Genomic DNA, 27,619 nt, shown 5'->3' on the forward strand with positions numbered 1-27,619 from the left:
CCTTTTCTCTTTTTCTTTTTCCTTTTTTTCTCTTTCCCTTTCCTTTTCTCTTTTCCCTTTTCCCCTTAACCCTTTACTTTCCCTTTTTTCCCTTTGCTTTTCTTTTTCCTTTTCCCTTTCCTATTCCCCCCTTTCCTTTTCCTTTTCTCTTTTTCCTTTTCCTCCTTCCTTTCCCTTTTTTCTCTTTGCCTTTCCTTTTCCCTCTTTACTTTTCCTTTTTTCCTTTCCTTTACCTTTCCTTTTCCTTTTTTCTCTTTTCCTTTTCCATTTTCCCTTCCCTTTTCCTTTCCTCTTTTCCCTTTTTTCTTTTTCCCTTTCCTTTTCTCTTTTCCCTTTCCCCCTTCCCCTTTCCTTTCCTTTTCCCCCTTCCCTTTCCTTTTTTTCTCTTTCCTTTCCCTTTTCCTTTTTTCCCTTCCCTTTTCCTTTTCCCTTTTCCCTTTCCTTTTCCCTTTTCCCCTTCCCCTTTCCTTTCCTTTTTCCCCTTTCCCTTTCCTTTTCCTTTTTTCTCTTTTCCTTTTCCATTTTCCCTTCCCTTTTCCTTTCCTCTTTTCCCTTTTTTCTTTTTCCCTTTCCTTTTCTCTTTTCCCTTTCCCCCTTCCCCTTTCCTTTCCTTTTCCCCCTTCCCTTTCCTTTTTTTCTCTTTCCCTTCCCTTTTCCTTTTCCCTTTTCCCCTTTCCCTTTGCTTCCCCTCTCCCGTCCCGCGCGGGCGCCGCGCTCGCTCTCACCGGCGAAGAGCAGGGTGAAGATGATGGTGAGCTGGTAGACGGCGTGGCCCAGGATGTTTTTCATCATGGTGCGGGAGATGAGCGGCTTGTTGCGCCCGTAGGGTTTGCGCAGCAGCAGCGACTCCGACGGCGGCTCCGTGGCCAGCGCCAGCGAGGCGAACGTGTCCATGATCAGGTTCACCCACAGCATCTGCACGGCCTTCAGCGGGGAGTCCTGGGGGAGAGCAGTCACACCACCAAAATAAAGATTTGTTCTCTCTTTGTTTCGTTTTCCTCCTGAAAACCTCTCCAAAATCACTCTTGGGTACATAACAACATCCCAAATATTTCTCCTTTCCTCCACGGCCTTCAGAGAAGAATCCTGAGGGGGAGAGCAGTCACACCACCTAAATAAAACTTTGTTCCCTCTTTGTTTTGGTCTCCTCCTGAAAACCTCTCCAAAATCACTCTTGGGTACATAACACCGTCCCAAATATTTCTCCTTTTCTCCATGACCTTCAGCAGGGAGTCCTGAAGGGGGAAAGCAGTCACATCACCTAAATAAAACTTTGTTCTCTCTTTGTTTTGGTCTCCTCCTGAAAACCTCTCCAAAATCACTCTTGAGTATTTAACACCTTCCAAAAACATCCCCAAATATTTCTCCTTTTCTCCACAGTCTTCAGAGAAGAGTCCTGCAGGTAAAGACTGGGAGAACACATCAACATGACCAAAATAAACATTTTTTATCCTTCTTTGTTTCACTCTCCTCCTGAAAACCTCTCCAAAATCACTCTTGGGTACTTAACACCTTCAAAAACATCCCCAAATATTTCTCCTTTTCTCCATGGCCTTCAGCGGGGAGTCCTGAGGGGGAGAACAGTCACACAACCAAAATAAACCTTGGTTCCCTCTTTGTTTCACTCTCCTCCTGAAAACCTCTCCAAAATCACTTTTGGGTACTTAACACCTTCCAAAAACATCCCCAAATATTTCTCCTTTTCTCCATGGCCTTCAGGGGGGAGTCCTGAGGGGGAGAACAGTCACACCACCTAAATAAAACTTTTTTTCTCTTTAGTTTCACTCTCCTCTTGAAGAGAACTCCAGAATTGCTCTGGGGTATTTAACAACTTCCTAAAACACCCCTCAAGATATTACTGCTTTTCTCTTGAGACTCCCATGTCCCACCCACCCAGGTGAGACCTTCAATGTCCCACCTGCCCAGATGAGCTCACCTGGGTGATGCAGGCACTGGTGAAGGCCATGATGATGCCATCACTGTGTTCCACCCAGCCAGGTGAGACCTTTAATGTCCCACCTACCCAGGTGAGACCTTCAGTGTCCCACCTACCCAGGTGAGCTCACCTGGGTGATTCAGCCACCAATGAAGGCCACAATGATGCCACCACCATGTCCTACCTGGCCTGGTGAAAATTCACATGTCCCACCCAGCCAGGTGAGACCTTCAGTGTTCCACCTGCCCAAATGAGTTCACCTGGGTGATGCAGGCATCAAAGTCCACGATGATGCCACCACCATGTCCCACTCACCCAGATGAGACCCTGCATGTCCCAGCCACCCAGGTGAGACCTTCAGTGTCCCACCTACCCAGGTGAGCTCACCTGGGTGATTCAGCCACCAATGAAGGCCACGATGATGCCACCACCATGTCCTACCTGGCCTGGTGAAAATTCCCATGTCCCACCCGCCCAGGTGAGCTCACCTGGGTGATGCAGGCGCCGGTGAAGGCCACGATGACGGCCACCACGTTGACGGTCAGCTGGAACTGCAGGAACTTGGAGATGCTGTCGTAGACGTTGCGGCCCCACATGACGGCCTTGACGATGCTGGTGAAGTTGTCGTCCGTCAGGATGATGTCCGAGGCCTCCTTGGCCACGTCCGTGCCCGCGATGCCCTTGGGGACAAAGGGACAGTTTCATGGACGTTCCCGGCAGGAAAAGCCCCCGACGCTGCCCAGAAAGCTCCAGAGCCTTCATGGACATGCTCTGAGGGAGCCCAGGTGGCCCAGACAGAGCCATGGTGCAGAAAAACTGGGAAATAGGTGGGAAACGGGTGGGAAATGGGTGGGAAACGGGTGGGAAAACGGATGGGGGAAACGGATGGGGGAAACGGATGGGGAACAAATGGAAAACTGACAGGAAAACAGCTGGGAAACAGATGGAAAACTGATAGGAAACAGACAGGGAAACAGCTGGGAAAATGCTGGAAAACAGATAGGAAAATAGACAGGAAAGCAGACAGAAATCTCCTGGAACACAGCTGGGAAAATGCCAGGAAACAGCTGGAAAATGGCCAGAAAACCAGCTGGAAAAGAGCTGGGAAACAGGAAAACGGACAGGAAAACGGACAGGAAAACAGGAAACAACTGGGAAACATCTGGAAAAAAAGGTGGAAATCTCCTGGAAAACGGCTGGGAAAATGCCAGAAAACAGCTGGAAAATAGGAAAACAGCTGGAAAATAGCTGGGAAACAGGAAAACAGACAGGAAAACAGCTCTCTCCCCATGCCAGGGATTGGCTCCATCCCGGGCTGGGCGCCTCTGCTGGGAGCTCAAAGGAGCGAGAGCTCGGCCCGGAGGTTTCTGCCCCAACCCCGGCCCCAAAAATCCCCAAAAATCCCCCAAAATCCCCGGCAGCGTCTCCAGGGCAGCGGGCCGGGCTGTGCTTCCAGGAGCCAGCACAGCGAGGCGCTCGCCCCGCAGGAATTCCAGGCAGGAATTCCAGGCTGTGCCCAAAAGGAGATTCCCCAGATCCCAATCCCACCTCAAAGGGGACATCCCTGCCCGTGGCAGCACGTGGGGTTTAGGGGAACAGCCCTCCCTGCTTCTGGAATTGCGTTTGGATGTCCAGCACATTCCTAAAAACGCTTCCCAAAAATCTCTCATTTGCTCGAAGCTCCCTGTGCAGCCTCCCCACCCAGCTCCTGCTCACCTCCCTAAAATTAATCCATAGGGAATCTGTGAAAAACAACAGGTTTATTTCCCTGCTCCTTTCAGACAGCATAAAAAAGCATCAAGCCAAAATTTTCCACCATTCCCAAAGTCTGATCCAGCACCGTGCCTGGAATTGGGGTGAAAAACTGCAGGGAAAACCAAATCCTGGGGCTCCCATGGCTCTCCTGGATCCAGGAGAGACACCAAGACAGGGCAGGTCCCTGCTCTGGGACTTCCAAGGAATTCCCAACCCCTTGCTCAGACCCAAACCCAACATCCTAAGAAAATTCCTTTTTGGGTTTTTAGTCCATCCCACAGATTTGGAAAAAGGTTTCCACGGTCTGGAAGCCATCCCAGTGGAATAACCCACGGAGCAAAGGAAAACCCCCTACCATGGCAAACCCAACGTCTGCTTTCTTCAGGGCTGGGCCATCGTTGGTGCCATCCCCCGTCACAGCCACCACCTGCCTCTGGTCACCCACGGTGCTGTCGATGATTCCTGCGAAGGAAAGGAGAAATGAAACCCCCACGGGAAGGATCCCAGCCTGGATCGGGCTGGAAAATCGCCAGGGAGGAGCCCCTGGGGAGGGCAGTGCCCACCTTTCACCAGGGTGTGCTTGTCCGTGGGCGAGGAGCGCGCCAGCACCCGCAGCTTGGGCCAGATCTTGTCCAGCTGCTCCTGCTCCACCTGCAGCAGCAGGAAAAGGGAAGTGATTCCCCCCCAGGAATCTTCTGTCCCGCCTGGGAGCAAATCCCAACTGGGACGGGGCAGTGGCTTCACCCCAAACACTGCTGAGCACCCCAGCAGCTTCCTTATCCGAGGAAATTAGGGAAAGCCAGCAGGATTCGGGAGAGGTATTGGGATCGGGAAAACCCAGCAGGGCTCGGGAAAGCCAGCAGGATTCTGAACACCCATCAGGATTCGGGAAACCTCTCAGGATTTGGGAAACCCATTGGGATTCAGGAAACCTCTCGGGAATTGGGAAACTCAGCAGGGCTTGGGAAACCTATCAGTATTCGGGAAACCCAGCAGGATTTGGCAAGCCCAGCAGGATTTGGGAAATATGTCAGGAGTTGGGAAACCCCTCAGGGTTTGGGAAACCTCTCAGGAGCTGGGAAACCCCTCAGGATTTGGGAAACCCAGCATGATTTGGAAAATTCATCAGGATTTGGGAAACCTCTCAGGATTTAGAAAATTCATCAGGATTTGGGAAACCCAGCAGGATTTGGGTTAACCCCTCAGGAGTTGGGAAACACCTCAGGATTCGGAAAACCCAGCAGGATTCGGGAAACCTAGCAGGATTTGGGAAAACTCATCAGGATTTGGGAAACCCAGGAGGATTTACAGGATTTGGGAAACCTCTCAGGATTTAGAAAATCCATCAGGATTCGGGAAACCCATCAGGATTTGGGAAATCCATCAGGATTTACAGGAATCAGGAAACCCCTCAAGATTTAGAAAATCCATTAGAATTTGGGAAACCCAGCAGGGCTTGGGAAACCTCTCAGGATACAGAAAACCCCTCAGGATTCGGGGAAACCCAGCAGGATTTGGGAAACCCCTCAGGATTCAGGAAGCCCCTCAGGATTCAGGAAACCCAGCAGGATTTAGAAAACCCCTCAAGACTTGGGAAACCCCTCAGGATTCGGGAAACCCCTCAGGATTTAGAAAACCCCTCAAGACTTGGGAAACCCGTCAGGATTCGGGAAACCCGTCAGGATTCGGGAAACCCCTCAGGATTCGGGAAACCCAGAAGGATTTGGGAAACCTCTCAGGATTTAGAAAACCCCTCAGGATTCAGGGAAACCCCTCAGGATTCGGGGAAACCCGTCAGGACTTGGGAAACCCATCAGGATTCGGGGAAACCCCTCAGGACTTGGAAACCCCTCAGGACTTGGAAACCCCTCAGGACTTGGGAAACCCCTCAGGATTCGGGAAACCCAGCAGGATTTGGGAAACCCCTCAGGATTCAGGAAGCCCCTCAGGATTCAGGAAACCCAGCAGGATTTAGAAAACCCCTCAAGACTTGGGAAACCCCTCAGGATTCGGGAAACCCGTCAGGATTCGGGAAACCCCTCAGGATTCGGGAAACCCAGCAGGATTTGGGAAACCTCTCAGGATTTAGAAAACCCCTCAGGATTCAGGGAAACCCCTCAGGATTCGGGGAAACCCGTCAGGACTTGGGAAACCCATCAGGATTCGGGGAAACCCCTCAGGACTTGGAAACCCCTCAGGATTTAGAAAACCCCTCGGGATTCGGGAAACCCCTCGGGATTCGGGACCCCCCCCAGCACTCGGGGCTCCCAAGCTGCCCACCTCTCCCTTCTCGTTGCGGATGAGGCGGTTGAACTCCTTCCCCTCCAGGCACAGGAAGTCCTCCCCGGGCAGCAGGATGCCACACTTGGTGGCGATGGCGCGGGCGGTGTTGATGTTGTCCCCCGTCACCATGCGGACGGTGATGCCCGCGCGCTGGCACTTCAGGATGGCGTCGGGCACCTGGGGACACGGGCAGGGTTGGCACTGGGAACTGAGAGTTTAACAGGGTAGCAATCCGTTTGGATTTGGGTGGAATGTGCCACTTTGAGCTTGCTAAATGTGCTGTTTAGTCTGGTGACTGCAGGCCTGGCGAAGCTACCCCAGCTAAGGAGAAAGAATGCAAATTTCCACACTGAAAGGTAAGAAACAAAAAAAAACTCCTCGGACCTTAAAACGAGCAGGGCAAAGTAACCCAAGAGTTCTTTCTGTACTTTCTGACAAAAACTAAGTACAACTAGCTGTAATCATAATGTGAAATCAGCAGAACAAACATGCATTGACCTATTGTGAAATTTTATACATATAGAAATTAATAAGAGTAACAAAAAAGGATGAGGAGTTCTCAGAGGTTCACATATCCATTAAAGGAAATGAGTCCTGACATGCGTCCACAGCACTGTAAATAAACATAACCATTCCCTACAAATCTTTATTGGAAATGTGGGGTTTGATTTTTCACCCGCGTTTCAGAACCCAAGGTGAGGGGACACAGGGGACAGGGACTTCCCCAGCAGCTCTGGGGTTGCTGTCACCACATTTTAATAAATCTTTGCCTCCTCGTCCTAAAAGGATCTGGAAAAGGCTCTGGAGGGGTGGGGGAGCTGCATCTGCCACCCCAAGGGGATGGGACCTCACTGCCACCTTGTTGTCACCTCCCTGGGTGCCAAGGCCGTCCATAAAAGCAGGAATTTCATCCTCTGCCACCCCTCTGCTGGGTTTAGCCATCAGGGAGCAGAGGGGGAAGAGAGGAAATTGGAGTGAGCAATGAGCAAATCGAATCAGGAGCCTCCAGAGCCGCTGCAGCTGGGGATCCCTAATGCAATTCCCAGATTGCCAGATCCCTGAACATCTCATCAGGGACCAGGGGAGCTCCAAACTGCATCCAGAGGCAGGAACAGGGGGATTATTGCATTAGCCAGCACACAGCTCAGAGGGAAAACCAGCTCCAGCAGCCCAGGGATTCTTCCTGGCTGTTTCCATCCGCCTTTGGCGCAGCCTGGAGCAGCACAGACCCCAAGGATCGGGAATTTTGGGTGCCGTGGCATTGTTTTGTCCAAAAGTGGGAGAGAAATGCCCACAGCAGGGAGCTGGGGGCACATCAGGGATGGGCAGAGAGGAGCTGCTGGAATTCCTGAGGGGAAATCAGGGACGGGCATAGTAGAGCTGCTGGAATTCCTGAAGGGAACATCCAGGATGGACACAGGGAGCTGCTGGAATTCCTTGGGGGAACATCCAGGATGGACACAGGGAGCTGCTGGAATTCCTGAGGGGAAGTCAGGGATGGGCACAGAGGAGCTGCTGGAATTCCTTGGGGGAACATCCAGGATGGGCATAGAAGAGCTGCTGGAATTCCTGAGGGGATCATCTGGGATGGACACAGAGGAGCTGCTGGAATTCCTTGAGGGCACAGCTGGGATGGACACATGAAATACTGAGGGGAACATCCAGGATGGGCACAGGGAGCTGCTGGAATTCCTGAGGAGAAATTAGGGATGGAGATAGAAGAGCTGCTGGAATTCCTTGGGGGCACATCCAGGATGGACACAGGGAGCTGCTGGAATTCCTGAGGGGATCACAGCCCTGAGCAGCAGGAAAAGGGCCGGGAGCAGCCCCGGCCAGGGGGGCCAGGTGGGATTTGGTACCTCGGGCCGTACGGGATCCTCGATCCCCACCACAGCGATGCAGGTCAGCTCAGACAGGATCTCGTTCTCGCTGTCCCAGTCGGGCTCCGGCTCCGCAGGGAAATCCCGGAATGCCAGGCAGATGGTCCTGAGCCCGTGGCAGGCCATGGGCTCGATCACCTTCTTCACCATCTCGTCCCTGTCCTTCACCTTGAACACCCGCGGCTCGCCGTTCTTGTCCAGGATCTTGGTGCACCTGAGGGGAGCGGGAGGTGAGGCAGTGGCACGTTCCTGGCACCCCAGCCACTAAAAAGGGGCTGTTCCTTTTTCACAGCCCCCTCCAGATTACCTAAACCCACCCAAAAACCACTCGGCACGTTCCTGGCACCCCAGCCACTAAAAAGGGGCTGTTCCTTTCTCACAGCCCCCTCCAGATTACCTAAACCCACCCAAAAACTACTCAGCACGTTCCTGACAACCCAGCCACTAAAAAGGGGCTGTTCCTTTTTCACAGTCCCCTCCAGATTTCCTAAATCCACCCAAAACACACTCAGCACATTCCTGGCACCCCATTTCCAAAAAGGGGCACATTCCCCTTCCACAACTCCCTCCAACTTCCCCAAACCCACCCAAAAACCACTCAGCACGTTCCTGGCACTCCATTCACTAAAAAGGAGCTGTTCCTTTTTCACAGCCCCCTCCAGATTACCTAAACCTACCCAAAAACTACTCAGCACATTCCTGCCACCCAAATTTCCAAAAAGGGGCATATTCCCCTTCCACAGCTCCCTCCAAATTTTCCAAACCCACCCAAAAACCATTCAGCACATTCCTAATACCCCATCCAAAAAAGGGGCTATTCCTTTCTCACAGCCCCCTCCAACTTTCCCAAACCCACCCAAAAACAACTCAGCACGTTCCTGGCACCCCATCTATAAAAAGGAGCTGTCCCTTTTTCACAGCCCCCTCCAGATTACCTAAACCTACCCAAAAACCACTCAGCACATTCCTGCCACCCAAATTTCCAAAAAGGGGCACATTCCCTTTCCACAACTCCCTCCAAATTTCCCAAACCCACCACAAAAAAACACTTGGCATATTCCACAAAAGGGGGCTAACGCTTTCTCACAGCCCCCTCCAACCTTCCCAAACCCACCCAAAAAACCACTCAGCACATTCCTAACACCCCATCTACAAAAGGGGGCTGTCCCTTTCTCACAGCTCCCTCAAACTTCCCCGAAACCACCAAAAAAACACTCAGCACATCCCTACCACCTCATGTACGAAAAGGGGCTGTCCCTTTCTCACAGCCCCCTCCAGATTTCCCAAAAAACCACTCAGCACATCCCTAACACCCCATCTACAAAAGGGAGCTGTCCCTTTCTCACAGCCCACTCCAACCTCCCCAAAACCCACCCGAAAACCATTCCTGCTTCCATCTGGACATCCCCTTTCCCTCCAGCTTCCCCAAAACCCCACCGGGCACCTCCCAACACCCAGCCCCATGCCCCCCTCGCCCCGTGGGGCAGCCAGACCCCCCAGCTCCGGGGGCTGGGGCAGCAGCGGGGTTTACTTGCGCAGGATGATCTCGGAGGCGCCCTTGCTGTACATGCGGAAGCCGCCGCCGCCGCTCCTCAGCACGGTGCTCATGGACTTGCGCACGGAGTTGAAGGTGTAGACCTTGTAGAGCTTCTCCTCGGGCACCTCGTTGCGCACGGCCTGGTAGTCCTGCTTCAGGTCCAGCACGAAGCCCAGCAGGGCACACTCGGTCTTGTTGCCCACCTGGCGGGGCAGCCCCCCTTCCTTCTCCGGCGGCTGTAAAAAAAGGATGGAGAGGTGGGGCCAACCCCAGGCGTGGCAAGCACGTTTCTGGATCTCTCAGTATTTTTTCATACAGAAGAAAGAGAACAATTTCTATTTCTGCTTCTTGTTTTTCCCACGTGGAATGTGTTTGTGGAATTCTTTACCTGGGTGATTGCTGGGTTGGATTCTGGGGAGGATTGTTTGAGCCTGGTGGCCAATCCAATCCAATCCAATCCAATCCAACCCAATCCAATCCAATCCAATCCAATCCACCTGGGGCTGGGCTCTCCAGAGAGAGTCAGGAGTTGTGAGTTAGATTTAGTAGATTTGTAGTTTTAGTATCTCCTTTAAATAGTATACTAATGTATTATAGTATAGTTGTAATAAAGAAATCATTCAGCCTTCTGAGCTGAGTCAGACATCAGTATTTCTGCCCACCAGTTCACCTGCATTTACAATAGGATGGAGTGATGATGGAACAATGGATGGAGTGATGGATGGAACGATGCCTTAACTTTCAGCTTTTATGTTTTCCAGGCTCTGTGCTGCATTAATAAATAACTCTGAACTGCACGAGCTCTCCTCACAGCTCAGGCACACAGAACAATCCTTTTCCAGCCCCACAACCAAGGGCACCGCTGCAGCTTCAGCCCCCAAAAACAACAAACAACCCCAAACAACCGGGAATAGGGGAGAGCAACCTGGGAGGATAGGACTGCATCACCTGGAGCTGGAATTGGACAATTAACCCCAAAATGGAAATGGACCAAAACTTATAAAAGTGTCAAAACTCATGACTCTGAGTCGTGGAGCCATGGGCAGGTTCTTGTGCTGGCCAAGGTGTGTCCTTGAAGGTTCACCTTGGGCGGGTAGAACAGGGGACAAGGTGAGGGGACACAGGGGACACAGCAGCTCTGGGGTCACTGTCACATTTTAATAAATCCCTGCTTTACTCCATTAACTCTGTCCAGCCTGTGTTCTAGATTCCCACTCAAGGCACCGGGACACCCCTGAGCTTCGGTGCTGCAGCTCACCAGGATTTTGGAGGTGTAGGCAGAGTTGATGGCCACGCCGTGGACGATGAGGTCCAGGATTTTGGGCAGGATGGCCTCGGGGTCGGGGATCTGGCGGTAGTGGGTGTCCCCCACGTAGGCCTGCACCACGGTCATGCGGTTCATGGTCAGCGTGCCCGTCTTGTCCGAGCAGATGGCCGTGGCGTTGCCCATGGTCTCGCAGGCGTCCAGGTGCCTCACCAGGTTGTTGTCCTTCATCATTTTCTGCAAACACCCAGAAGGTCAGGGCTGAGCTCACCCCGGTCACCCCCATCCCTCCTCACCGCCCCAAACCTCACCTTGACGGAGTAGGCCAGCGAGATGGTGACGGCCAGCGGGAGCCCCTCGGGCACGGCCACCACCAGCACGGTGACGCCGATGATGAAGAACTTGACGAAGTACTGGATGTAGATGGGGGTGCACTCGGCCAGCCAGGGCCGGCCCTGCACCCCAAAGGTGTCGATGACGAAGTAGAGCACCAAGATGATGACGGTGATGGCCGACATGATCAGCCCTGGGGACGAGGACGAGGTGAGGGGACACAGGGGACAGGGACAGCCCTTCCTCACCAGCCCTGGGGACACTGGGGACAGGGTCAGCCCTTCACCAGCTCTGGGGTCACTGGGAACAGGGACAGCCCTTCACCAGCTCTGGGGTCACTGGGGATGGGGACAAGAATGAGGTGAGGGGACACAGGACAGGGTCAGCCCTTCCCCACCAGCCCTGGGGACACTGGGAACAGGGACAGCCCATCCCCACCAGCCCTGGGGACACTCGGGACAGGGTCAGCCCGTCCCCACCAGCCCTGGGGACACTGGGGAACAAGCAGAGCCCTTCCCCACCAGCCCTGGGGACACAGGGGACAGAGACAGCCCTGTCTCACCAGCTCTGGGGTCACTGTCATTGTCAGTGTCACTCACCTGCCTTCCCGATCTGCACCGCCAGGCGCGTGAGCTTCCCCTGCAGCACCGACTTCTCCTTCTTGGGCACCTTCACCTTCTTCTTCTCCTTCTCCTCGTTCTCCACCCCCTCCTGGCTCTTCAGGGGCTGGATCTCTAAGGCCACACCATCCTGAGTTTTAGCTACAGCCCGGGGGGCAAAACAAGACACCACGTGTGAACAGGAGAGACCCAGGCCAGCCTGGAGGACACCACTGAGGAGGATGGTGGTGGCAGAGAGAGAGAAAGAGAGAGAGAGAGAAAGAGAAATCCAGGACAAGAACCACTCCCGACCACACATGCGTCCGAGCACATGGAAGCTCCGTGTCCTGGGCCCTGCCACCTCTCTCCGGGGTGGTTTTCTGCCATCTACCCCCTGCCCATGGATAAGGGATCCTCAGAGGTGACTGTGGCACCCGTCACACCTCTGCAAGAGACCCTCTAGGCCAGATTTTGGGGTCTCTTCTGGCCTCTAAGCCTGCAGAGGACTGGGAGCGCTTTGGGATGAGCCCAGAGATGCCCCCAGGTCCCCAGCAGGAACCACTGGCCAGGGAAGTGACGGAGGGGGTGGGATGGAGGGGAGGGTTAGAGACTGGCATGGAGACTGAAGAGCAGGGAGCCAGGGAGCCTCCAATCCCAGCCTGGAGCCATCCATCCACCACGCCTAGGGGACCCGAGACAGCCGGGCTTCCTGCTCCTAAAACTGGGCTCATCCAGCTGGAAGGCTGCCCTGGGGGAAACCCACGCCTGGAAGCTTTGGAGCCCACCAGAGGCTCGTGCTGAGCTGCTGGAGCAGCAGAACATCCCGGGACCTGTCCCCTTCCTGAGGCCACCCCGGAGCAGCTCCACAGGGGAACCTCGACGGTGACAAGAGACCCGACACGGACACAACAAAGCACCCGGACACACCTGAGGGCAAGGAGGGCAACTCAAACTGCTGAGAGAGAGAGAGAAACAGAAACAGAGAGAGGGGTGCAGAGAGAGGTGCAGAAATGGGGCTTCCTCCACAGCCTGCAAAGAACAGGGTGAGAAACACTGGCGAGGAGACGCTCACGGAGTCGAGGCCATGGCAGGACAGGGTGCAAGCGTCCCGTGGGCCAGGCCCTGGCAGAGATCTCATCCCAGGAATGCCAGGAGGGCACCTCAACCACCAAACCCCTGCTGGGACTCACGGAGCTATCCCAAGAAAGGGATGCCGTGCCAGAAGTCCCGCTGGAAGAGCCTTGTCCTCCCTGAAAAATGGCTTTTCCCCATGTAGGAACAGCAGGAAGGTTCATCCCAGTGATGCCTGAGGATTTTAGCTTTTATCTTTTTCATACATTTATAAATTTTAGCTTTTTTTCCATAAGTTTTATGGACATTTATAAATTTTAGCTTTTATAAATGTATACATTTTATAGATATATAAATTTTAGCATTTATACATTTTAGCTTTTCTCTTTTCTGTACATTTGTAATCCTGCAGTTCTTTAGTGTGTAAATCTAAACTCTATACACAGTGGGAGCTGCTGCTTTCCCATTTTTGCAAAACAATTCCTCTCCAGGCCTGGCAATCAAGGACACCTCACTGCCTCAAGCCAGAGAGATGGGAACAAAAATGATTTGGGGAGGAGCAAACTTGGGTTAAACGACTTCATTACCTGAAGCTTTAATTGGAAGATTAACCCCCAATACGCAAACAACCCAAACTTATAAAAGCGTGAAACCCGTGGTCCATTTCTGGCTGGGTTTCATCTGCCTAAATGTACCTGGAGGCCCTTCAGTAAATAAAACTGCTTTTTATTCCCTTCATTCTGTTTCTGGGCAGTCCCACCAAGGCACCAGCAGCCCGTGCCGGGGTTTTGGGGACAGTTTTGGGGATGGTTTTGGGGACACCAGGACGCCGTGCCAGGGGACCCTTGCACCCTGTCCCGGAGAAACGAGGCGAGAGTCCCGCCGGAGCAGCAAAGAGCACAGACTGATGAGGAGAAGGAAGGAAGAGGAAGGAGGAATGCTCGGTAGTTAGTGTGGTGCTGGTTCAAAGGATGGAGAGGCTGGCGTTACCTTTGTTGCGGTTTTCGGGGGCTCCGCTTTTTTTACCTGTTCAAAGAGAGAAAGGGGGGAGGGCTGAGCACACGGAGCCGAATTCCCCATCCTGGGATGCTCCGAGGGGGTCACTCCTGTGGTCACCCTCGCCTTGGTCCGCACTGCTCGAGGCTCCAGAGCTCCCTGGGCACCCCATTGCCAAGGATTCTGATTTTTCCCACCTGCAAATCACCCCCAAAACCCGCAGAGTGCATCGAGGGTGCTGGAGGTGCCTCAGGTTTTCAGGAGGAGAAATCATGGAGCAGATTTTCAGGAGAAGAAACCCTCCTGCAGCTCCAGGTCCTTCCCTCCCGCTGCCATCAGATCCATGGAGCAGATTTTCAGAAGAAACCCTCCTGCAGCTCCAGGTCCTTCCCTCCCACTGCCATCAGATCCAGATGGGAAGCTCAGACTTGTCCCCCACCATGGGCAGCCCCAGACCCAGAGCAGGGAGGTGTGACCGCCCCAAAATCTGTCCAGGTGGCACACGGGGGTGCCCATGGCTGCTGCACCTCCACCAGCTTCAGGTGACAAGGGTTTGATGCCACCCCACAGCTCCCGTGGGGACAAACTGGTGGCACCCCGCGGCCTGCTCTGCTCCCACATCCATTGAGCTTGAAGGCTGGGAAAGCTCCAAGCACTGGGTGGATCCCAGGGCAGTGCCATTCCCAGGGCATCTTGTCCTGCCATCTCCACGGTGGCAGCTGAACCCAGGAGCTCCAAAGCTCCCAAATCCTGGCGATCCTGGAGCTGGGAGAGGCAGGATCCAGCTGGGAGCTGGGGAAGGTAGGATCCACACCCATAGGTGGGGAGGCAGGATCAGGTTGGAGCTGGGAAAGGCAGGATCCAACTGGGGAAGGCAGGATCCACACCCAGAGCTGGGAGCGGCAGGATCCAGCTGGGGAAGGCAGGATCAAGCTGGGAGCTGGGAAATGCAGGATCCAGCTGGGAAATGCAGGATCCAGCTGGGAGCTGGCAGCCAGCACAGCCCGGGAGCCTCTCCCACCTGGCATCCCCTCCTGGGAAGGGCTCCCTGCCGCGGGGATGCCAGAGCAGCTGGCAGTGCCAGCCTGCTGCTGTTGCCAGTGCCTGATCCCAGTGAGGCCAAACCTGCTGAGCAGGGCATCAGGGACACGGGGAGCTTCCCCAGCAGGGAATAAACAGCTGGATGTGAAAGCTGAGACAGGAGAGCACTCCAGCCCCAGCACAATGGGAACACCTCGGCCTGGCTGCTGTCCTCTGCTTCCTGCCATCCCCTCCTTTCCCCCTGGGAGCTCAGGAAATGCTCAGGAGATCCTCAGCCAAGTCCTGCAGGGTTTGGATGGGCTAAAAACACCCTGTGGGCACCCAGGACTCACCTTCCCACCACCACAGGGTGGGCAACGAGCACCACGGGGGAGTTGCCCACCAGGGGATCCTTGACTCCCCCACCTCACAGCTCCAGGATGGAGAAGGGTCCTAAAGAGGTCTGGGAGCACCTGCACCAGGTGGAGGGGACAGGGAGGGACCCCCAACCTCTCCCTGTTCCTGTCTGGGCCGGGGGAGCTGACCCCGATGTGGAAGGAGCCTGTGGATGCTTCCCAGGAAAGGGAAAAGGAGGGAAAAGGCAGGTTCAGGACATGTCCTTACCTTTCTTCACTTTCTTCTCCTCGTCCCCTTCTCCTGCTCCCAAGAGGGTGAAGATGATCCCTGTCTGGGAGTTGATGCCCACGGCAGTCACCACCATCCTGCCCGAGCCCTCCATCACGTGGGTACCTGGCAGGGCAGCAACGCCGTGGGCACACAGGTGAGACCCCCAGTTCCCATCCCACACAACCCCAGACTTGGAGCTTCTAACCGACTCCTAAAAGGAGGAATTCTTTAATGATTACTTGATGTAGCAGCCCCAGTCCAAATGAATACCTACCAAGACTATTTCCCTTCTATCACATGTGTAAGTGCATTTATTTAGTATCTAGTATAAATTCTAAAAACAAAGCATCTTTGACTCAGAAGAACCTTCCGCCCCCTGCCACGGACAGGGCCAACCTCCCCTATCCCAGATTGCTCCAAGTCCCACCCAGCCTGGCCTTGGACACCTCCCTGAGAGCAGGACACACCCTGATCCCAGCCCTGAAGCCTCACCTGACAGCAGCATGGGGTCTTTATCCATGGATTTCTTCACCTGGTCTGACTCCCCTGTCAGCGAGCTCTCATCTATCTTCAGGTCATTGCCCTGGATCAGGATCCCGTCCGCTGGCAGGAGATCACCTGGGAGAGGAGGAAAACCAGGGATCAGCCCAGCCTGCCTGCCCCAGCCCACAGGAGTGCTCCAAAAGGATCCAAAACTCCAGCTCCAGAGGGAGGAGAAGCAGCAGGTGGGGGTTGTAAGGGACAGGTGCAATCCAATGAAATCCAAGAGCTCCCAAATCCTCGCTGCAGAGTCCTGGGGAGGATTTTGCTCAGTGTTTCCCCATTTGGTTTTAATGAATCCTTCCCAGAGCTCCTGATGCATCCAAAATCCACCCTATCCACCTGCCAAGTATGGAATCGGGCCCTTGGGAAAACAAACACGATGCTGGATCAATCTCCTTCCTGAATGGGAGGAATATTCCCCCTGGGAAACGAGGAGCAGGGCCTGATGGATCCCAAGGGCTGCAGCTCCTGGATAAGGAAACATCCACCAGGACCTCCAGGCCAAGGAAATATTCCCCAGCAACTCCTGGGTAAGGAAATATTCCCCAGCATCTCCTGAATAAGGAAATATCCAGCAACATCTCCTGGATGAGGAAATGTTCCCTAAAACCTCCTACATAAAGAAATGTTCCCCAAAACCTCCTGCATAAAGAAATGTTCCCCAAAATTTCCTGGATAAAGAAATGTTCCCCAAAACCTCCTGCATAAAGAAATGTTCCCCAAAATCTCCTGGATAAAGAAATGTTCCCCAAAACCTCCTGCATAAAGAAATGTTCCCCAAAACCTCCCGGATGAGGAAACACTCCCCAACATCTCCTGGCCAAGGAAGTATTCCTCAACATCTGGATAAGGAAATATCCTCAACAGGGACAAGGTTTCTGGGAAAATAAACTAATACAAACTGATAAAATACACTAATTCTGATCCAGAAGCTCCTTAAAGTTCCAGGGCAAAAAGGGAAGGTGAGTGTCCTCAAGGGAGAAGGGCTGGAGGAGTGTGGCATTCACATTCTCAGGACAGAGACACAATTCTGTCTCTCAGGAGAAGCACAGGGAGAAGAAGAGAAAACAATCTTTATCTCTGCTCCTTTGTTTTCCCCATGTGGAATTTGGTGTGGAGATTTTACCTGAACTCATTGTTGGATTGGATTCTGGTGAAGGTTGTTTGGGTTCAGTGACCAATAGAGAATATTTTGAAATATTTTGGGCAGGGTTATGGAGATCCTGGAATTATAGAATTCCAGACTGCTTTGGGTTGAAAGGATTTTAAATCCCATCCCATTCCATGGGCAGGGACAAACTTCCATGATCCCAAGGAGCTGCCAGGGATGGGGCAGACACAGCTGCTGTGCGTGGGACTCTCAGCAGAGTCATGAGTTTGTAGTTAATTAGTTAGGTAAGTAAGAATTAAGCATGTGGAATTGGATAGTATCTCTTTAAATAGTATATTAATGCAATATAGTTTTAATAAAGCTATCCTTCAACCTTCTGATGGGGAGCAGACATCATAATTTCTTCCCTGATTTCCGATGGAGAAGCGGGGAGGAGTGCAGCAGCCAGAGGCCCTGCGAGGCCTCCCTGGAGGTCACTTGCCCAAGATAAGAAGTGCCAAGTCATGATGAGTGGACCAAAGAAGCCCCTCTTCCTCCTTCAGACCCTCATGATCTCTCTGTAAGACCATAGGTGATATTCACCTCGAGCCTGGCCATCGGACAATTCCTGTACCCTACATAAGCCCCGTTTCTGCCCATTTTGGCAGAAGAGCTGACACTGAAATGCTTTGCAGGAGCTGCCAATAAAGACACAGCTGTGGAACCTCATACAGCCTTCTCCTCTCTCAGCCCTGCGTCTGCTGAGGCACTTAGTGAACAAAGAGCTGGAATCACTGAAGGGCTGAATTCACCACAGAGCTGAATTCACCAGAGCTGAAATCACCAAGAGCTGGATTTACCAAAGAGATGAAATGACTTCAGAGCTGAATTCACCAAAGAGCTGGAATCACTGAAGGGCTGAATTCACCACAGAGCTGAATTCACCAGAGCTGAAATCACTAAGAGCTGGATTTACCAAAGAGATGAAATGACTTCAGAGCTGAATTCACCAAGGAGCTGGAATCACTTAAGAGATGAATTCACCAAAGAGCTGAAATCACTGAACTGCTTAAATCACCAAAGAGCTGAATTTACCAAAGAGCTGAAATCACTTAAGAGATGAATTAACCAAAGAGCTGATGAAATCACCAGAGAGCTGAATTCACCAAGGAGCTGAAATCACTTAAGAGATGAATTCACCAAAGAGCTGAATGCACCAAGAAGCTGAAATCACTTCAGAGCTGAATTTACCAAAGAGATGAATTCACCAAGGAGCTGAAATCACTTAAGAGATGAATTCACCAAGGAGCTGAAATCACTTCAAGAGCTGCTCGCTAAGCTTGCCCACGGCTGGGACCCAGGACAGGCTGTGCCCATCATCCCAGAGCGATCCAGGACACCGCAGCTGCGTTAGAGGGGGATCCAGGGGAGGGACAGCCCCAGCTCCACTCACCGTACTTGATCTGGGCGATGTCCCCCACCACGATCTCGGCCACGGGGATCTGGATCACCTGGCCCTTGCGGATCACCGTGAACTTCTGCTCCTGCTCGATGCGGCTCTGGAGGCCCCGGAACTGCTTCTCCTTGCTCCAGTCGTTGAAGGCCGTCACCAGCACCACGATGATGACGGAGAACAGGATGGCAGCGCCCTCGATCCAGCCCGCCTGCGACTCGCCCTCGTCCTCCACGCCGCCCGTGGACTGCCCGCACACTGCCCGGGAGAATTCCCATGGGATAACCGCACACGTTGCCCAGGATAACCCCAAACACTGCCTGGGATAACTGAACACACTGCCCAGGATAACCCCACACGCTGCCCGGGATAACTGAACACACTGCCCAGGATAACCCCACACGCTGCCCGGGATAACCCCCACACTGCCCGGGAGAATTCCCGTGGGATAAACCCCACACACTGCCCGGGATAACTGAACACACAGCCCGGGATAACCCCACACACTGCCCGGGATAACCCCACACACTGCCTGGGATAACCCCAGACACTGCCCGGGAGAATTCCCATGGGATAATCCCACATACTGCTTGAGAGAATTCCTGTGGGATAACCCCACACACTGCCCGGGATAACCCCACACACTGCCTGGGATAACCCCACACACTGCCTGAGAGAATTCCCATGGGATAACCCCACACACTGACTGGAGCAGGGAATTCCTGCTTGGATAACCCCACACACTGCCCAAGGGAATAGATAACCCCATACATACCCCTGGAGAGAATTCCCCATTGGATAATTGCTCCTCCCACAGCGACCCCAAAGATGGGGAGATGCCACCACCCAACGCCCCTATCCCATCCCAAACATCCTGTTCCCACAGGAAATGGGGCACATCCCAACACCTCCATCCCAAATCCCTGCTCCCACAGGGAACAGGACAGATCCCAGGATATCCCCACAGGGAATGGGGCCGATCCTGGAGTGGCCATCCCAAATCCCTGCTCCCATAGGGAATGGGGCACATCCCAACTCCCCCATCCCAATCCCTGTTCCCCCAGGGAAGGGGCAGATCCCAGGATATCCCCACAGAGAACAGAGCAGATCCCAGAGCACCCATCCCAAACCCCCATTCCCACAGGAAAAGACCCGATCCCGGAGCACCCATCCCAAACCCCCATTCCCACAGGGAAGGACCCAATCCCGAAGCCCAACCCAAACCCCCATTCCCACAGGGAAGGGGCCGATCCCGGAGCACCCATCCCAAACCCCCATTCCCACAGGGAAGGACCTGATCCCGAAGCCCATCCCAAACCCCCATTCCCACAGGGAAGGACCCGATCCCGGAGCACCCATCCCAAACCCCCATTCCCGCAGGGAAGGACCCGATCCCGGAGCACCCATCCCAAACCCCCATTCCCGCAGGGAAGGACCCGATCCCGAAGCCCATCCCAAACCCCCATTCCCACAGGGAAGGACCCGATCCCGAAGCCCATCCCAAACCCCCATTCCCACAGGGAAGGACCCGATCCCGGAGCCCATCCCAAACCCCCATTCCCACAGGGAAGGACCCGATCCCGGAGCACCCATCCCAAACCCCCATTCCCACAGGGAAGGACCTGATCCCGAAGCCCATCCCAAACCCCCATTCCCACAGGGAAGGACCCAATCCCGAAGCCCATCCCAAACCCCTGATCCCCAGGGAAGGACCCGATCCCGGAGCACCCATCCCAAACCCCCGTTCCCACAGGGAAGGACCCGATCCCGGAGCACCCATCCCAAACCCCCATTCCCACAGGGAAGGACCCGATCCCGGAGCACCCATCCCAAACCCCCATTCCCACAGGGAAGGACCCGATCCCGAAGCCCATCCCAAACCCCCATTCCCACAGGGAAGGACCCGATCCCGGAGCACCCATCCCAAACCCCCATTCCCACAGGGAAGGACCCAATCCCGGAGCCCATCCCGGACTCACGCTCGTTGTCCCCGCCGGGGGGGTGGTAGAAGGAGAGCCCCAGGGAGATGATGGCGGCGATCTCCAGGATGATCAGCGTCACGTCCTGCAGCGCCTCCCACACCAGCTGCAGGAACGTCTTGGCCTTCTTCGGGGGGATGAAGTTCTGGCCGAAGACCTGGCGCCGCTTCTCCAGGTCCGTGGGGTTCCCGGACAGGCCTGGAGGGTGGGAAAGCAGGGATGAGGGCAAATCCCACTCTTGTCCCTCTGGAATTCATCCCGGAGCAGCTCCCTGCCTGTCCCGGGTGGTGCTGGCAGTGGGGAGCCAAGGTGCAAATAAATAAATAATTAAATAAATAAATAACAAATAAATAAATAAAATATAAAATTAACTAAATAAAAATACAAATATATAAATAAAGCATAAACAAAAGCTAAATATAAATAAATTAGAAATAATATAAATAAACTAAAATTAAAATATAAACAAAAAGTAACATATAAATAAAGTATAAACAAATAAATAAATTAAATAATATATTATAAATGTAAACAAATAAACACATAATAATAAAATATAAAGTATCAACAAATAAATGATCTAAATAAAAACAAATTATAAATTAAATATAAACAGATACATAAATTATATAAGAATTATAATCTAAACAAAGTATACACAAAGAACTAAAATTGTTAAAATGAAAATATAAAGTATAAATAAATGAATTAAAATTAAAATATACATAAAGTATAAATAAATAAAAAGAATAAAATTAAAATATAAATTAATTAAGTATCAACAAATAAATTAAATAAAGTATAAAGCATAAACAAAATATAAACAAAACATATAAAATAAAAACATAAAAATAAAGTATAAATAAATAAAATATACATAAATTATAAACAAAGGTATTAATAAATAACACATTAGAAGATAAAATAGAACTATATAAAAACATAAACAAATCAATCAAACAAACTATAAATAAACCAAACAATGAGCAAATAAATAACTAAATAAAACAAACAAATAATCTATCAGGCTGCAGCCTGGCGAGTGCCCAGGTGCTGCCAGCTGGCACCGGTAGCCTTGTTTACATCAAATGAGCCATAAATCTGGGTAAATCTGGGCAAATCTGGGCAATTCTGGGTAATTCTGGGCAAATCTGGGCAATTCTGGGTAATTCTGGGCAATTCTGGCACCGGCAGCGCCCGTGGCCCCCTGAGCCCTGCCCATGCCAGCCCCTGGAGCCACAGGAATGTCCCCAAGCCCTGGGGACACCAGACCCGAGCTGGGATTTGCTGCTGGAAAAGGGTGGGAGACAGGGAGGGAGCAGGACACGGAGCTGGGAGCGGGGATGGGGGAAAAATGGGGAAAAATGGGGAAAAACAGGGAATGAAAGGGAGGCTGAGCCCCTCCTGAGCCCTACAGGCAGCGCCGGGCAGCCGTGGCAAGGTGGCACCTCTGATACAGCCATAAATGCCAGCGGGGTTTTGGGATGGAGCAGTGGGTGACAAAGTGACAGGGCCACCTCTGATACAGCCATAAATGCCAGCGGGGTTTCGGGATGAGAGATGGGTGACAGTGGCAAAGTGACAGGGCCACCCATATTAAAGGCATAAATGTTGAGGGGGGTCCCAGGAGGGGACATGGCAGTGTGACACAGCCACCCCTAATAAAGCCATGAATGGTGACAGAGTTCCAGGAGGGGACAGGGGGTGACAGTGGCAATGTCCCCCATAAAGCCACAAGGGCTGAGGGGGCACCAGGACACAAAGCAGTGATGGTGACAATGGCAAAGTGACGTGGCCACCCCTATTAAAACCTTAAATGCTCATGGGGTCCCACCACTCAGGGGTGACAGTGCCACCCCTAATAAAGCCATAAATGCTGAGGGGGGTCCCAGGAGGGGACAGTGGCAGTGTGACACAGCCACCCCTAATAAAGCCATAAATGCTGAGGGGGGTCCCAGGAGGGAGCAGTGGGTGACAGTGGCAAAGTGACGTGGCCACCCCTAATAAAGCCATAAATGGTGACAGGGTCCCACCAGGCAGCAGTGGGTGCCAGTGGCAAAGTGACACGGCCACCCCTAATAAAGCCATAAATGTTGAGGGGGGTCCCAGGAGGGGACAGTGGCAATGTGACACAGCCACCCCCACAAAGCCACAAGGGCTGAGGGGGTACCAGGACATGAGCTGGTGGTGGTGACAGTGGCAAAGTGATGTGGCCACCCCTAATAAAGCCATAAATGCTCATGGGGTCCCACCAGCCAGGGGTGACAGTGGCAAAGTGACACAGCCACCCCTAATAAAGCCATAAATGGTGACAGGGTCCCACCAGGCAGCAGTGGGTGACACGGCTGTGTCCCCAGACAGAGCAGCCCCCCCTGCCCAGCACCACCTTAAGGGACCCCCCCACTCCCGTCCTTCTCCACCTTAAGATGTCCCCGGGCACTGCCAGGTCCCGGGATGCTCCAGGAATAATGGCCCTGGTGGCCCTGGGCACATCCCTGCGGTGCCTGGAGCAGCCTGGCAGTGACAGGGGACCCGGCCTCGCACTCAGGGGACAGCTCCGAGTCATTCCAGGGGACACCCCCCTGCCAGCCGTGTCACTGTATGGGACACCCCCTGCCAGCCCTGTGTCACTCTGGGGGACACCCTCCTCCCAGCTCCATGTCACACCAGGGGATGCCCTTCCTAACAGCCCGGTGTCACTCTGGGGGACACCTCCCTGGCAGCTCTGTCATTTCAGGGGACACCTCCCTGCCAGCTCTGTCACTCTGGGGGACACTCCCTGCCAGCGCTGTGTCACTGTGGGGACATCTCCCTGCTAGCACCATGTCACTCTGGGGGACACCTCCCTGCCAGCTCTGTCATTCCAGGGGACACTTCCCTGCCAGCTCCATGTCACTTTGGGGACACCCCCGTGCCAGCCCTGTGTCACCCTGGGGACACCTCCCTGCCAGCCCTGTGTCACCCTGGGGACACCCCCGTGCCAGCCCTGTGTCACCCTGGGGTCACCCCTGTGCCAGCCCTGTGTCACTCTGGGGGACACCCTCCTCCCAGCTCCATGTCACACCAGGGGATGCCCTTCCTAACAGCCCGGTGTCACTCTGGGGGACACCTCCCTGGCAGCTCTGTCATTTCAGGGGACACCTCCCTGCCAGCTCTGTGTCACTCTGGGGACACCTTTCTGTCAGCCCTGTGTCACTCTGGGGACACCCCCCGTGCCGCCCCGTGTCCCTGAAGCAGGATCGATCCCCTCCCGCTCCAGCCCAGCTGCAGGGAGGGGACAGCTGGCAGCTGGCAGCTGGCACAGCAGCCGGGCTGTCCCCACCCAGCCGTGACGAGGAGGCTGAGCAGGATCCTGGCATGTCCCGGCCTCCATTCCCGACCAGAGGGTGGAAAATGTGGCTCATGGCCACGGAGCCGTGGGGACACACGTGGGGACACACGGGGACACGGGATGGTCCCACAGGACACAGATCCCAAAGCAGATCCCACCCATGGGAACGATCCCAGGGCTGTCCCCCACCCTCCCTGGGGAACTGGGGGGGTTTGGTGGCTCTGTGCTGGCACAGGGAGGGTGACAAAGAGCACGTGCCACCCAAATGCCACTGCAGGGTGTGGGGGACCGATTACAAGGTGACAAAAAGCAGCAGCCCTGGGCAGGTGGCACCCATGGGGCCACTCTGGGGTCAGGACTGGCACAGAAATGGGGCAGAAATTTTGGGTGGAGGCCACACGTGACAGCAGGGAGCTGTCACCAGTCCCTGCTCTGCCTGGGGACAGCGGCTGTGGGGTGGCACGAGGAGATCCCCCGCAGGAATGGGGCTGGGGGTGAGTCAGGGTGGCTGTGCTGGCACCAGGCACCCAGGGGACACGGGTGACTCAGAGGAGCCACCACCCGCTCGTGGCACCCCAAAGCCGCTTCTGGAGCAGCCCTGAGGGTTTTGGGGCTGCTGGAGCTGCCAGAACCAGCAGACCCCAAAGTGACACCGGGGACCCCTCACTGGGGACCCCAAGGAGGGCTCTGGGGGACTGTGGACAGTGTTTGCCCATGAGGACAGTGCCAGGCTGGAGAGGGGACACCAGTCCTGCAGCACAGGGTGGCACCGAGGCTCAGAAGGGATCCAGGTGGGATCAAAGCACTCCAGAACAGGATCCTAAAGGATCCGACAGCAGGACAGGGGTGCTGGCAGGACACCCCGGGCTGGCCCTGCTGGTGACACGCAGGAGGACAAGGCCCTGTGCCACCCCAGAAGGGTGACAAGCAGAGGGACAACGAGAATGGGGATGGGGACAAACATCTGGAAACAAGGACACCAAGCTGACCCCACTCAGTGGGGTCAGACAGAGGTGCCACAGGTTCCCTTGGGGTTTTGGTCTTGCCAAAAATCCCCGAGGATTTGGAGGAGAGAACCTTTCCAGCGGGATTTGGGACAGCTCAGCTCCATGGCAGGCATGTGCCAGGGTGGGACTGAACCCTTCACCTCCCCTAGAAGAACCTTTTGGGTTCTCCTCCTGCCTCTCTTCCCGCCCCAAAGCAGCGTGATCCCACTTTGGCAAGGCCGAGCACATTGTTTTGTGACCTGAGCTTCGTATTTCCACCGGGATTTCCCCCCCTTCTCGAACGACATCCCGATATTGTCTCTCCTTCCCGGTCCCGCTCGCAGCTGGAAAGCTGCAAACCCCCCCCTTGCAGCACTAAAAATATCCCACAGATTGTCCCAGCTGAGTCCCCATCCCACAGCTACAGGGCTGAGTCCCCAAGAGTCCCCATACCACAGTTCCAGGGCTCAGTACCCACGGATTGTCACAGCATTGTCCCCTTCCTACAGCTTTTGGGCTGAGTCCCCATCCCACAGCTCCAGGTCTGTGTTCCCAACCCAGATTGTCACAGTCAAGTCCCCATCCCACAGTTTTAGGGCTGAGCCCCCATCCCACAGCTCCAGGGCTGTGTCATCATCCCAGATTGTCACAGTCAAGTCCCCATCCCACAGTTTTAGGGCTGAGCCCCCATCCCACAGCTCCAGGGCTGTGTCATCATCCCAGATTGTCACAGTCAAGTCCCCATCCCACAGTTTTAGGGCTGAGCCCCCATCCCACAGCCCCAGGGCCCAGTTCCCATCCCACAGCTCCAGGAAACCCCTCAGAGCTGGAATCAGGAGCTCTCTGCCCCTGCACCCCCTCAGTGCCACCAGCCCCGCTGCTGAGGGGACCCCAAAAGCCAGCCCAGACCGTGAGGGCAGAGGTGCCACCCTGAGATCCTTCCAGAGGTGACCCCAGGTGTCACGGCCACCACCCCAGCTGCACTGCCCAGGTTTTCCTCGGAGCACCCTCAGACCAGGAGGGACTTGGTCCCACCTCCCCATCCCTGGGTGCATCCCCCACCCCCTTTGGGGACGCACTGTCCATGTCCATCACCCAAAGTGCCACCAACAGCTGCAGGTAACACCCGGCCACCTCACCAGCGCCCTCCAACCTTTACACCTCCCCTCCCACTCCGTAAATGATTGAACAGGGAACAGCCGGAGAAGGCCAGATCCCACATCTCTGACCATCCCAGAGGTGACAACCCCAGACCATGGGACAGCCGCTGGAGACACCATCGAGTGTCACATTCATGTGGTTCCATCCCAAAAGTGACACCCCCAGGCCACATGACAGCCACCGGAGCCACCACCCTCAGATGTCACCTTCACATGGTTCCATCCTGGAGGTGACAACCCTGGAGGTGATAATCCCAGATCATGAGAGCCACCACCCTCGAGTGTCACCTTCACATGGCTCCAATCCAGAGGTGACAACCCCAGACCACCTTTGGACGATATCTCCATGTGGATCCATCCTGGAGGTGACAACCCCAGACCGTGGCAGCCACCATCTGCGGGTGCCACCTTCACATGGCTCCATCCTGGAGGTGACAATCCCAAAGTTGACAACCCCAGACCCTGCAAGCTACCATCTTCAGGTGTCACCTTCACATGGCTCCATGCTGGAGCTGACAACCCCAGATCGTGGGAGCCACCACCCTTGAATGTCACCTTCACATGGTTCCATCCTGGAAGTGACAACCCCAGAGATGGCAACCACAGACCGTGGGAGCCACCACCCTCGGACATCACCTCCATGTGTCTCCATCCTGGAGGTGACAACCTCACAGGTGACAACCACAGACTGTGGGAGCCACCACCCTTAGACATCACCTCCATATGTGTCTCCATCCTGGAGGTGATAACCCCACAGGTGACAACCCCAGCCCATGGCAGGGCCACTCACCTTCGACCGGCGACGTCTTCAACCTCTTGCAGACGTTCTGGACGCCGCCATAGGAGTCATTGAGCCGGGCCACGGCCTCGGCGCTCCTCAGCTCCATGAGGTTCCTGAGCTCCACCAAGGAGCACCCAAAGTCCCCCTCATGGCTGCCCTCGGCCACCGAGTTCCCGGGGTGGTGGTCGGCCACGTTGTTCGTCATCTTGTCGCGGCGACGGTGCCACCGGCGCGGCGCTCCTGGGGCGGCCTCGCTCGCGGCTCCGGCGGCTCCGGTGGGGGATGCTCCGTGTGGCTCCTTCCCTGGGGGCTTCCCGGGGGGAACGGGCGGCTCTATCCGAGCCCAAGTTGTCGGGATGAAGGTGTAAACAGGATGTGCATGTTACCGCGGAGGCGACCTTAGCAACGCCCGGCGTGCAGCTCCTGCAGCGGGAGGAGGAGGAGGAGGAGGAGGAGGAGGAGGGCTCCCTGGATACCACAGCAACTGGAGCTGCGAAAACAACCGTGGGAAACAAAAATATCGGCGTTAGGAGGGCTTGGGAAGGAGCGAGGCGCCCCATGGGGTGGGACAAGGGAGAGGTGCTACCCCACGGGGGGGATTTTTAGGGAGAATGCGGTGTCAGCGTGGTTTGGGCAGGAATTCCTGGGTGAGAAGTTGAGCTCGGGGTGTGGAGCAGGGGAAAGCCGCAGCTGCGGGGCCGGGCAGGAAGAGGAGCCCAGGTGGTTCTTCGCTTTCAGCCCAGACAAACCCTCCCATCGATTTTGGGTTAAAAATACCCCTCGGCAGTGGGAAACAGCTGCTTCCTCCCCTGGGCAGGACGTGGGGGCCGGAGCATCGCTCCCCGCCCTGCCAGCAGGTAGGCAATGATCCCAATATCCCAAAATCACAATGTCCAAATATCCCAATGTCCCAATAGGCCAAATTCCCAAAATCCCAATATCTCAATGTCCCGATATCCCATATTCACAATATCCCGATATCCCAATACCCCAAA

The 27,619-nt window shown here is 54.4% G+C and overlaps 1 protein-coding gene across 9 annotated transcripts in view; it reads right to left on the reverse strand.

Annotated features, from left to right (window-relative positions):
• ATP2B4 (ATPase plasma membrane Ca2+ transporting 4) overlaps positions 1–27,619 on the reverse strand; it is a 72,478-nt gene that overhangs the window by 17,475 nt on the left and 27,384 nt on the right. For 6 of the 9 annotated variants that reach the window (XM_085561314.1, XM_077789074.2, XM_021538795.3 and 3 more), the window contains exons 2-17: positions 26,634–27,114; positions 20,367–20,564; positions 18,388–18,645; positions 15,794–15,919; positions 15,299–15,424; positions 13,649–13,684; positions 11,588–11,749; positions 10,967–11,181; positions 10,650–10,892; positions 9,386–9,627; positions 7,834–8,068; positions 5,972–6,151; positions 4,255–4,342; positions 4,047–4,153; positions 2,425–2,616; positions 726–939 (exon numbers count right to left, since the gene is read on the reverse strand). In XM_085561314.1, coding sequence (XP_085417440.1) covers positions 726–939; positions 2,425–2,616; positions 4,047–4,153; positions 4,255–4,342; positions 5,972–6,151; positions 7,834–8,068; positions 9,386–9,627; positions 10,650–10,892; positions 10,967–11,181; positions 11,588–11,749; positions 13,649–13,684; positions 15,299–15,424; positions 15,794–15,919; positions 18,388–18,645; positions 20,367–20,564; positions 26,634–26,829 — 2,818 coding nt within the window. In that variant the 5' untranslated portion in view covers positions 26,830–27,114. The remainder of the gene's footprint in view (positions 1–725; positions 940–2,424; positions 2,617–4,046; positions 4,154–4,254; positions 4,343–5,971; positions 6,152–7,833; positions 8,069–9,385; positions 9,628–10,649; positions 10,893–10,966; positions 11,182–11,587; positions 11,750–13,648; positions 13,685–15,298; positions 15,425–15,793; positions 15,920–18,387; positions 18,646–20,366; positions 20,565–26,633; positions 27,115–27,619) is intronic. The other 3 variants (XM_085561317.1, XM_085561313.1, XM_021538796.3) reach the window with 1 other exon arrangement.

This window comes from Lonchura striata, chromosome 26, assembly GCF_050655825.1.
Source record: "Lonchura striata isolate lonStrDom1 chromosome 26, ASM5065582v1, whole genome shotgun sequence".
In the NCBI taxonomy this organism is placed as follows: Eukaryota; Metazoa; Chordata; class Aves; order Passeriformes; family Estrildidae; genus Lonchura; species Lonchura striata.